The 12,390-nt window shown below is 40.0% G+C and overlaps 1 protein-coding gene across 1 annotated transcript in view; it reads left to right on the top strand.

The window, feature by feature from the left end:
- Nucleotides 1–6,059, top strand: part of DCHS2 (dachsous cadherin-related 2) — a 73,530-nt gene extending 67,471 nt beyond the window's left edge. The window contains 2 exon segments of the mRNA XM_074147883.1: nt 1,098–1,236; nt 3,436–6,059. Of these exon segments, the coding sequence (XP_074003984.1) occupies nt 1,098–1,236; nt 3,436–6,059 (2,763 nt within the window).
- Nucleotides 6,060–12,390: the final 6,331 nt, after the last annotated feature.

The following is a 12,390-nucleotide window of genomic DNA, read 5'->3' as shown; positions in this document are numbered from 1 at the left end:
CAAGGGATTTTTAGACCTTGCTTTAAGTTTTCCTTAACCCTCATATGGAGAACAGTTTAGGCAAGTACTTGCCTGTGCAAGTGCTAAGGATTTTTTGGTAGATTGGAGCAGATATTAAAGGCAGGATTATTAACTGATGCAAAACAGTGTAGCTCTATGGACTATGCCAACGTAAACAGCTGAGCTTTTCTCTCTACAATCCTGATGTTTTTATGTATTGCTTGGACAGTAAGATACACTGCTTCTCTTCAGTTGATGATATGTGTAATTCCTTATTCACCATCCTGTAATTTTTACCCTTTTATTGTCCTTTCGAAAGTTTTCATATTTATACTTTTCATATATAGCCATTATATATGGCTATTATATACATATAATCACTCTGTTAAAATTATTTAAACTAACACTTGAAATTACGACAAAGGTAGCTGCTGTATCATACTGTTCATTTGCAGTTGGATTTATAAAGCGGAAGGAAACTTTGGTCACAAAAGTACTGTATCTGAACTTCATATAATGGAAGCCCTTAAGAAAGGAAAGGACTTCCTTGGTTCCTAGATTATATGAAGAAAAAATGGAGCATTTTTAATAACTAAATTATAGGAATAATCCAGTGATGATTAAGTGCTCTGGTGCTGGAATTTTCAGGGTGCATGTGTTGTTTTTTTTTTTATGGTCAATCATATACTCCAGCTAGGGACTGCAGACTGTATTCCATGTACAAAAATCAAGGTGTTTCTGAAAGCAGGGAGAAAAGCTAATTTTAGTTGCAGTCCATTGTAGGTATTCCTTCCATTCATTAGTGTACTATTGAAAAAAGAAATTCAGTGATTCACTAAACTCATTGTCATAATGAACTGGAACTAGATGGATTTTACTACTGCTTAAACTAGTAAGTTTTAGCTCTATTGTATGCATTGTTTTCAGTATCTCAACTCTTTATAGTTTTGTCCCAGAAAGAAAACAGCTAGGTGAAACTTTTTCCAAAGCTGGGAACTGTGTTTGTTGTTTTCTAATAAGATCAAATGAAGGAAATTTTGATGTTCAAAATCTTTTATTAAGCTAAATCAAAACTGTAATTTTGCTTTATATGTCAGGTGACCTTGCCAGAGCTCATTTCTATGGATGCCATTGTTCTGACAGTCTCTGCTGTGGATAGGGATTCGAACCATAATGGAATGATTTCCTATAAAATCCTCTCTTCCTCTGAGGGATTTTCCATTGATCACAAGAATGGTGAGTCTGTAAGCATGGTTTATTATTTCAGCTTTTTCAATGGAAATTAAAGAGTGCTATTGCGCTTCCTCACCTGTTGCCAGTGATCACTTGAGTTCTGAAAGTCTTTGGTGTCCAAAGTCTACCATATGCTTTGGCTAAATCTGCCATTACTGCTGAAGAAGTGATCACATCGAAGACTGGAGTTATCAGTTTGTCCCTGAACAACGCACAAGGCAGCTAGTCACAACATCCTATAGGTGCCATTTGTCTGATGTGATTTGATAGAAAAGTTGCTGTACATTTTGTGTTGATTCAGCTCATGTATTACATTTCATTCAATTTAAGTTCATACTTACTATTTTTCAGTATAAGTTGAACCTATCATAATGTAGCTTCTCTACAGCTTGGGCGGTATGTTTTTAGGATTTCTTCTTTAGAGAGCTTATATTATCCTGCAATTCTAAATGGAATTTAAAAGTTTTCTAAATTGAGAACACTCTCTCCAAAGTACATAATTTTCTTCAATAGTTAAGAGATTTACTCATTTAAATTTTCTTGCCTAATGTAACACTGGCAGGTAGAAAACTACGTGTGTCTCTTTCTTTGTATGGATGTGTACATAAGACTTTGGGGAATATCAGCTTCAGAGATTACTAGATACTGCAAAAATGATGTGTAACTGTTGTTCAGTGAGCAAGTTCTTACTGCTTATTTGCCGTTCCCAGGTGTTTACATGAGATGAATTTTTGAATGCAATCTTTGTTGGGTGATGGTAGCTACAAACACTGAATATGCAAATGTCACACCCAGTTAAAGCTGTTTTCTTTTTTATCTATTTGTTACTCTGTGTTCACCAACCTGTCTTTATGTTTGGCTAGTGGCTGTTTTCAGCTGTGACAGAAAGTTGTCACACAGTGTTGTCTCTGTGGTGCTTAGCTATATACTGTGAAGAATGAAGTAGACGTTTTATGAACATAGAGTCGTTGAATGGGTTGGGTTGGAAGGGATCTTTCAAGATCACCTAGTCTAATCCCCATGTTTAGATAAGCAATTTGAATGAAAGGTGTTTACATAACTTACTGGCAAACCTATCTAAATAACAAAACAGCCCATAATACTGTTACTGGATTGCAAGCAAAACGGGAGAAATAACGACCTTCAGTAATGAACTCACACAGCATAGCCATCTCTAATAAGGATCCTATATTTCCTTAGCTTTGTTTTGCTTTTTATTTTATGCAGTTTGTATGTTTGGCCCGTTGCTAAGAAGAGAAATTTTTGCTGGTCTAAATGCATTATGTGTATTTGATACTGCATCATTGTGGGTAGGCCTTGGCTTCACAGCGTTAGCTATGATTTCTTAGAATAGTTTGGATTTTAAGGGACCTCTGAAGGTCCTCTAGTCCAACCCCTCTGTAATAAGCAGGGACATCTTCAAATAGATCACTGGAAAATGTGATGTCCAGAGGAGGGCATGTTTCCAGGGAAACATGCCCTCCTCTGGACCCATTCCAACAGGTCCATGTCTTTCCCGTGCTGAGGGCCCCGGAGCTGGACACAGTGCTCCAGTTGGGGTCTATGAGACTGGTATAGAGGGAGAGAATCACCTCCCTTGACCTGCTGATCACACCTCTTTTGATGCAGTCCAGGATGTGGTTGGCTTTCTGGGCTGTGAATGCACATTGCCAGCTCATGTCCAGCTTTTCATTCACCATTAACCCCAAGTCCTTCTCCTCAGGGCTGCTCTCAATCCTTTCATTCCTCAGCCTGTATTGATGCTGGTGCTTGCCCTGACCCAGGTGCAGGACCTTGCACTTGGCCTTGTTGAACCTCATGAGATCCACACAGGCCCACTTCTCAAGCTTGTCCAGGTCCCTCTGGATGGCATCCTGTCTCTCATGTGTCAACTGCACCACTCAGTGTGGTGTCATTTGCAAACTTTCTGAGCATGCACTTGATCCCACTGCCTATGTCATTGAAGATATTGAAGAGTGATGGTCCAAACACGGACCTCCGGGAGACACCACTCATAACTGATCTCCGTCAAGAAATTGAGCTGTTGACTACTCGCTGGATGTGAGAGTTACTTTGGGGTGTGCAGCTATTACAATTTAGTCATTTTCAAATATGACTGATTAGATTCAACTTTTGGAATGATGTTTACTTGCCTTAGTGAGTGTGAAGTGTGGGCTTTCATTAATTCTGTTTTATTTTCAGGTTCAGTGTTTACTACAGGACCCGTGACACAGCTGGAAAAGATTTCCATTATTCAGCTCCTGATAGAAGCCATGGATGGTGGCAGTCCCGCTCTGAGTGCAGTTACCTCCGTAGAGGTGCGTGTAGAAGATGTAAATAACTGTGCCCCTCAGTTCACAAGGGTTCTGTACAATCTTAGTGTGAGTGAGGATGCCTCAGTTGGAGCAAGTGTCCTCACGTTTTCAGCCATCGACTATGATTGGACACATGAAAACACATATGTTGAATACTCTATTATTGATGGCAATGCTGAGAATTTATTCACTGTGGAAACAAGTGTTATGGAGTCAGAAACATCCTACAAACTTGTTGGCAGTCTTGTTTTGAGCAATGTTCTCGACAGGGAAACGGTTTCTTCTCACCGTTTGGTTCTCCTCGCCTCTGATCGTGGAACACCTTCCTTGAATTCAACTGCTACTGTGCTAATAACTGTGCTCGATGTTAATGATAATTCTCCAGTATTTAGCAGCCCAGAGTACCATATTCACATCAAAGAAAGCATCCCTGTAGGTAGCCATGTCACTGAAGTTTCAGCAAACGACCACGATGCAGGCACTAACGCAGAGATCACTTATGCTATCATCTCTGGAAATGACAGGGGACATTTTCACTTGGATGGGAAAACGGGATCAGTGGATTTGATGAAAACGCTGGATTATGAGGATACCACGAAATTCACTTTGGTCATCCAAGCAACAGATGGAGGAACTGATGTAAAAAATGTGGCTTTTTCTGTTGTTCTTGTTAATGTCCTAGATGACAACGATTATGCCCCCCTGTTTTTGTTTCCCAGCCTGAGCTGCATTGTCAGTGAAAATCTCCCTACCTTTTCTTTTGTGTGCTCTGTTAATGCACTGGATTTTGATAAAGGCTCCTATGGACACCTTACCTACTCCATCCAGTCTTCATGTTTGGCTCATCGTGAAGCTCCTAGAGACCATGACATGTTCTTCATTGATCCTTTGACAGGAGATATTCATACAAAGCAAATGTTTGACTATGAAAGTCAGAATAGGTACTGTCTCATAATCCAAGCAAAAGACAAAGGTGACTCACTGGCCACCGTTACAGTTCAGGTAGATATTGAGGGGAGAGATGAATTTGACCCAGTTTTTACACAAGATCAGTATTTCTTTAACGTCCCTGAGAAGAACGAAGCGGGCCAGTTGCTTGGCAGAGTGACAGCATCAGACAGCGATGGTGGACTGGATGGAGTTGTTCATTACTCCCTGATAAAAACTTCTCCATTCTTTTCTGTGAATCAAACCAGTGGTAATATTTATTTGACTCAGACTGTTCACAGAACAAAAAATGGCAGCAAAAGGAATGATGACACTCTGGAATTGTTGATAAGAGCTCATAGCCCCAAAATTGAGTCAAAGTTCGCAGTATGTACCGTTTTGGTAAATGTTTCTGATTCTACTGAGAGTTATCCCATAGTGTCAGCATACAGCCTGACCATTAGTGTTTCGATCTCCTTGATAGTGTTCCTACTGCTTGCAGTCAGTCTTATTGCACTTATTCTGAGCCATAAGAGGAAAGAGCTGATGAACTCTTGTGTGAAAAAAGAAGCAGTATCCTCCTCAGCTACTGATGTGAATTCATCCAGCGAAGACAAGGACTGCCAGAAAATCCAAACTACTGAGAGCAGTATGCTTCCCATGGGTACCATAGCGGAATGGCTGAGCCTAGCAGGAATCAGAGAGGGGAAGGATGATGGTGTCCCCTGCAGGCATTCAGACTCCAGTGGGCACAGTTCTGCCGAAGGAGAAACTGCAGAGGATGAGGAAATCAAAAGGATCAATGAACATCCTTGCAGAAAGAGTGCTGGCTCAGCACTGAGCGAGTGTGGCTCACGGGTGCCAGATTCAGGGATCCCAAGAGAGTCTGATCGGCTCTCCTGTCAGTCTGGAGAAACAGATGTTGTGACTACCATGCAAAGCATGGAGAGCTTACAGGCCATTAAAGGAGAAGGCAGAGAAGCCTGTGACACAGCCTACTCGCATAAAATGTTGTCTCAAGCACTAAAGAAAATTGGAATAGAAGAGAAAGACATAATGACAGACCTCACAAGAGAATACATCTTGGTGTCAGATAGCCAGGACTCTGGGTATGATTCGCTTGCAACTCTTGGCACCTCTGATGAGGCTCCCCGAGGTGGTTATAAGTGGGATTATGTGCTCAGCTGGGAACCCAGATTTCAATCTCTTGCCTCAGTGTTTAATGATATTGCAAAACTGAAGGATGAAAACATATACATTCATAGCTTCCCTAAGGAGAGGAAATCTCTTGTTTTCCCTCCTCCCTTGATAACATCGGTAGCTCAGCCTGGCATAAGGACAGTGCCACCGCGAATGCCCAATATAACATCAGGACAAGCATTTAAAAAATACCCTCGTTCTCCCCTTATCCATAATTTCAGATACCCTCCACCAACCATGACCCCTAGTTTTTCTCCTTCTCTCTCTTTACTTACAGTGCAGACACCTACTGCTTCTCCAGTAATGTCTGATGGGAAAATGATAGGAACATGTCTTATTGATCCAAGCCATGAACTTGCAACAGAGGATGAAATTCCAGTCTAGGTTATTAACTGACAATAGTTTATAGTAATAAACACGGCTTAAAATGTATTTTATTATTGTTTAACAAGAAAAAATATGCCTGTCAGAGCTATATCACCAATATTATTTCTGTATTCATTAGCTGGAAAAATTAAAATATCTAATAGCCACAAACTTGGTAACTATCCAGATTGGTCTTCCCAGAATACACTGTGAGGCCATGAGGCTTCTCCCCTTTCAGCTCCCAACAACTGTGGATTCCTATGTAAATTACACAGCCAGATGCCTGATAACCAACTTGAACAATTCTACTGTTTTTCTCATAAAATATGTCAATAACAAATAAATAGTAGTAATTCTTTACTGTGGAAAAATGTTATTAGCATGCTGGTGGGTTCTTACCGCTTCTGTGGTGGTATTAGAAGAGGGTACCAGAGGGACCTATAAGTATGGCAGAATTGGGGATGGGCAAAGAATAAAGCAAGGATTCCTGTCGAGCTCTTTCTCGAGCGTTTGCCCAGACTTCCCACACCTCAGCATCTGGGTCTCAACAACCTGTTGGGCCTGCTGCAGTTCCATCATCTGCTATGGCTCTCTGGTGGGCTTTATTAGCTATCTTTGTGCTGTGGAATTCCACTTAGCAGTTTCTGTGCACCTTTCATTTATCTCCTGGTGTAAGCCCCGCAAGTCATGATTATCTGAATAATAATGGAGCACCCTTGGAAAACAGAATAACCAGTGATAAGATAAAAACAACCATCTTCTGTCTTACTAGATCTAAAGTAGATACCTGTTGTCTTTCTGTCCTGTTACAGAAGCTGTCCTGGTCCCCAGACAGCTGTAGGAACAGACCATGTCACAGTTCTGAAGGGCTTGTATGCCTCCACCCTGGTCTTTGATCCTGTGCTTGGGCATATCTCTGCAAGACCAGATAATCTGGCCTTGTTTGTTGTATGTATCATACATATGGCATTTTGTGTATATATGTGTATCCAGATACACGCACATGCCTATACTGCTGTGTATGCTTGTATATTGTATCAGATCAATAAAATACACAGAAAATACATCTAGAGTAACTCTGGTTTCTCTGCAGTGTCTATTTAAAAGTCTTTTGCGTCATGTGTATTCAAGCTGTGCTATAGGGAAGGGTCTAATTGGTGCCCAGGCATCTGTTACAAGCTGGATGTGTACAGAGCTATATATTGTACAGGTCATAACAGGTGGAGGAAAAGCATACAGTGTGGTTAGAATGAATGATCTTGTGGGGTCAGCATCATGTCTGCAGTGGCTTTTGTCATTTCCTCAGTCATGCATGTCAAGATTCACAGCCTGTGGGCTCATAACCTGTCTTTGAATGAGGTCCTGTTTCTAAGGCTACACCTGCACTGTACTGTCATGCAACAGGATCCATGCTGCTATGCAAGAGTGCTTCTTTTAAAGCTGACATTTGTTCTTTGTAGTGCCAAGGAGTATGAAATGAGATGTAATTTGGGAATTCATTGGGATAGACAAACGTTACTAAGAAAGGAGACGGGATGATAAGTTTTACAGTCAGACAAAAACCGGTGCCAGGAAGAGGAAAGCAAAGAAGAGGAGTCATTCCCAGTTCATATCTGAACATGGAATATCAATTTACTGTCATTATTTCAGAGTAAATATTTTTCTCTACCTGTTAAGATTACGCTATCTACAGCCTGTTCACTTTTGACTTATGTGTCTTAATTTGCAAAGTAAATTCTATTAGAATGAGAGGTGTTCTTTGTGGTGTTCAGTTCTGTGCAGTTATAGATCAGGAGGCACACATGGCACACAGAACTACCTTTTCTATATTGTCAACAACTTAACTAATCTGATTTTAGTTTCAGGTGATAATGAACAAGTGGTAGCTATTGCTCTGAGGAGCAATGAGCACACGCTGCCCTGATAGGTGTCACCTTTCCAATAGGTGATCGATGGAACGATAAATACTTCAAACAGCAAAACTGTGTTTGATCTTTCACATTGATGGATATGAAGTGGTAGCTAGGGCCCCATTTTATGTATAGAGTCTAGATGAATGGATGAATAACTTTTTCTTCACTAATACTGCTGTTGCAAATGGAATACTATTCGCATAGTATTATTATCATTAGAAAGCATTCAGTCATCATATTTAGCACAAGATTTGGACCTCACCAGGCTAACGTGTGCCCACCTCCTATACTTCTGCTTGAAAAGTGAGAAAACACTGTTTCTGTTTGTGCCCTTTTTGCTCCTTCAAATGCAGCTTGGTTTTGATGCCTTTCTGAAAAGATTTTATATGATTTGCATCCTGTTTATCAAGCATATGATATAACCAATGCATACTCTGTGCTCCTCTTGTTACAGCAGTCTTTTCCTTGTCTCTTAGGTATTTGCCCATTCTGTATCAAACAGGAAATAACACCTAGCTGATATATCATTGATTCATATATAGTCAAGCTTAAAAATGTGACCATTGAAACAAGTGTCTGCAATAAATCATGAGTAGTTCTTTTAACCTTACTGTTTTTTTTTCCCTAAGTAAACAGTATAACTTCTATAATTTACCATAAGTTTAATATTAGCTTGCCTGGAAGAGGCTGTCTTACTTTGCAATTCTGCACACCAGTTTTAGCACTTTGGAGAAGGTACAGAACTTGTTAGTGGAAAATCATATTAAGCTCAAAATGCATAAGCTATAAAATAAAAGACAGTTGTCTCTTCTGGAATCTTGGCTTCCTGCCTTCTGGATTTGCTTGTTGGCAGCCTTGAAAACACTGGTGTAAATCACTACCAAATGGATATCAAAATTCCATCTACCAGTAGTAATCATTAAATTGATGTTGAAGCAGATTCCTGTGCAAAAAGGAAAAACCTTGATATATTTAGGGAATCATCATTTGCAGGTTATAAATATACATATATATATATACCTATTTTCTAAAATGACACTAAAACCACTAGTTGCCTACACAAGTCCATATTTAGTTTGTATTTTATCTTCAACTGAAGACAGGTATTGTTCCTAGGGCAGTTTTAGATAAAAGTAGTTCCAATAAAAATGAACCCTTGTTGCTGTCTACTGCACTGCCAATTCCTACTATCATTTATATTTGGTTGCCATCAATTCTCTGCACTGTCACTTGTTTTCTTTAAGTGACATGTAGCTTCCTGAAGAACATTGTTTAACTCTTCTCTTTGGGAGACCTATAAGCCAAAAAATGCTACCCTGACAAAAAATGTTACTAGAACACCAGCTAGCACCAGACTGATGATTGTGCCCACATGGCTTTATACTTCTACAGCTCATGGAGTCAAAGGCCAATTGGCAATCTCATTGGCCATCATAGGCATGTGGAGCCGTTGGGATTAGACCTCCTCCCAATATGTGATGACTACATCTGTCCTTGAAAACCAGCCCTCTGGGGGTGAAGGACACAGAAGGAATCCTTGCAGGAGGGAACTGGCACTGGTTGGCTGAGGATGGAGAGTGGTGTTCCCTAAAATCCTGTAAAAAGTCTAATTGGAATAGGAGGCAGTTGCAACTTTGTAATTGAATATGCTGTGGTGGGAGGTTTATATTTAGAATTTGGCTTACTTTGCAAGTGAAATGGCTTTGCAGCTTCTAGCTCTCGGTATCTGGCACAACAGAACCAACTCACTATCTGGCAGTATCTGGCTTAGTTCCCTGTAGATGATCTGGTTGGAATAACTAAAGTGTTGCAGAATCAAATTGAGTATATTTTTGGGTGTTGCATAGCTGCTAGCTCTGCTAGCTGTTTGCTAGCACATATACAAAGCCTAATGTATATTCAATCTGTGTATGGATTTGGATGTTCAGATCTTGTTAAAAAGAGCTGCAGTCTGGCATCCAAACCCTCTTGGTGGCTTTGAAAATTCCAGCATAAATACATACAATGTTTTAAAATGTTGGGAAAAACATGGACACCTAAACAAAAGAAAAGGGGCCTTATGGAAAGGAAAACTTTCTGGTTTAGACTTGAACTTTACATTGCTGCTAGGGCTTATTCCTCATAAAATGTCAGATGTTTTTCTTCTGACATGTAATAAAGGTAATAGAAGAGCATCTGTAACGAATACAGAGAGGCATCAGGGTAGGCTAGAATTGAGAAATGGTTCTGTTTCTTGACACATATGAGTTACTTGAGCAATATAGAAAATACAAAATCCTTCAGCTGATGATAGTCACAAAAATCAAAATTGCTGCCCCATTACTGTATAAATGTTTGACTGACCCATACAAGTCCTGTGATGGAGGAAGCATTAGATGCCAAACCAAGTGACTGAAATTATCCACCATGGTATTCAAAACATCAGTTGAAAATCTCATTACAATTAGAAAACTCAAATTTCTTTAATATTATCTTCAAAACAATGGATTGCTGCACTAAAAATTACACTTAAAACTGTCAGCCATGTCCATGTCACCTTATCCACTTGAAAATAATCTTACATTTAATGCTTTTTTTGAAGCTCAGAGTATTTAACTCAATCCTGGTCATCTTCTCTAATATTGTATGCTAATTGCCTATGAAAAGTTCTTGAAGATGAAAGTTGAGCTGTTGATTGTGAGAGCTGATCAGCCAACAGTAGCTGTTATATAAAGGTGACATTTGAGAATGGATGGGGCTAGATGATGTCCCCTCGCTAGACCAACCTGGCGGAGTACCTTACTGTTACTTATATATGTCTATAGCATTTTGTTGAAAACGTTCAAATGGGAAATTCAGAAGGCTTTCTAAAATGGTGTTACTGGTGCCCTAACAAAAAAACCAAAACAAAACAAAAAGTAGCAAGTCAAGCTTGCTTGCGTTGACCTCAGAAATTCCTGTCTCAAGAACCGTCTAGCTGGGTGTAGACTCATTTCCAGTATCTACTTTTTAACAAACTGTAGGGTTCATTTAATTTCAAAAGGTTTGAAAATACTGGGTTCTGATCCAACACCCCAAGACTTCTCCCACTGATTTCAGTGGGACTTGAATAAAAAAAAACGCACCTGGAAGAAATGGACAACACGTGTGCCTTCCTGGTACTGTAACAAGAGTCACTGGCAGCAGAGAGCTGGCTCCCACAGCGTGAAGGGCTGTAAACCAGCAGGAAAGAGCATTAAAAGAAGGGAAATCAAGAGCCTGGAAAAGAGAGTAGAACCAGCATGGGGTGGGGGAGAGACGATTTGGAGAAGAGGTTCCTCTGTGCTTCATGGTGATTGATGCAAGCCTTGCTTTATATGCTTATTTTGGAGTGACTTTTAGAGAAGTCTGAGAAGGTCTGTAAGGGAAAGGTCACTTACTGTTTCCTCGTTCTACTTTTATGTAAACTAGAGTCTGCTGCCTGATTTGCTACTGCTTTTACTGAATGCACAGAATAGTCATGCCCTCAGACAGGGATTTCTCTACTTCTCTTTGTCTTGTAGACAAAGACGCTTCACCTGAGTTCGAGTGCTGGGTAGAATTAGTCTTCAAACTGATCCTAATAACCATTAATATTAAGGTAACCAGGAAAGGGGTGGGGTTTGTTGAGTGGGTTGTTGAGTGGTTGGTGGGGTTTTGGCGTTTGTTTGAGTACTGGGGGGGGGTGTGTGTGTGTGTGGTTTGGGAGGTGCATGTATTTTTTCAATTTTAAGCTGAACTCTGCAGTCATATAGCTTTTGCGCTTTGAATTTTGGCTTCTGTCAGAGTAATGGAGTATCTTGTGCCATTGGCTGATCACACATTCACTGTGTAAAGATAAGTTTCAGCAGCCTTCTCAGTTCTCTTGCAGCACAATTGCAGAAAACTACATGTAACTTTGTTGCTGAGTAGCATACATTGTGCTTGACCAATGATACGTTTGAAGTCACCCACTTTTCCTCCAGATTTTTTCATGTCTAGCTAAAATGTTCCAGTGTCCACCATTTTCATCCCTCTTATGTTTCTTGTAACTTGGTTTTAATAACTGAAAACCCGGGATTCTGATCCCTTATCAGTTGAGGTGTGAAGCCAAGTTGTGGATGTTTCCTATTAAAAGAATATGGTATGTTCCATCATTATGATTAGATATAAATGAGGGTTTAGTAACACAAGCCTCCTCTTACCAACAGTTTCTGCATGGGGTTTAATGAGGTATTTTGTGACTTAAATTGAGTTACGTAGTGATGTTTATGCCATAGAAGCAAAAAGCAACAAGGAAATTTGATTACTGCAAGTAGTATAAAGATGAAGCGACAAAGCAAGGACATCTTGATAATTGAATTTTAAAACACAAGACTGAGTAAAAGGCACATCCAGTTCACCCGCCTGCTTGAGATGTTAACTGCTTAGGAAGATCTCGTAAATAGTCAAGACTCCTA

Source organism: Numenius arquata, chromosome 5, assembly GCF_964106895.1.
Source record: "Numenius arquata chromosome 5, bNumArq3.hap1.1, whole genome shotgun sequence".
Classification (NCBI taxonomy): domain Eukaryota; kingdom Metazoa; phylum Chordata; class Aves; order Charadriiformes; family Scolopacidae; genus Numenius; species Numenius arquata.
The sequence above is the reverse complement of the archived record's forward strand: the minus strand, read 5'-3'. Positions and strand labels throughout refer to the sequence as shown.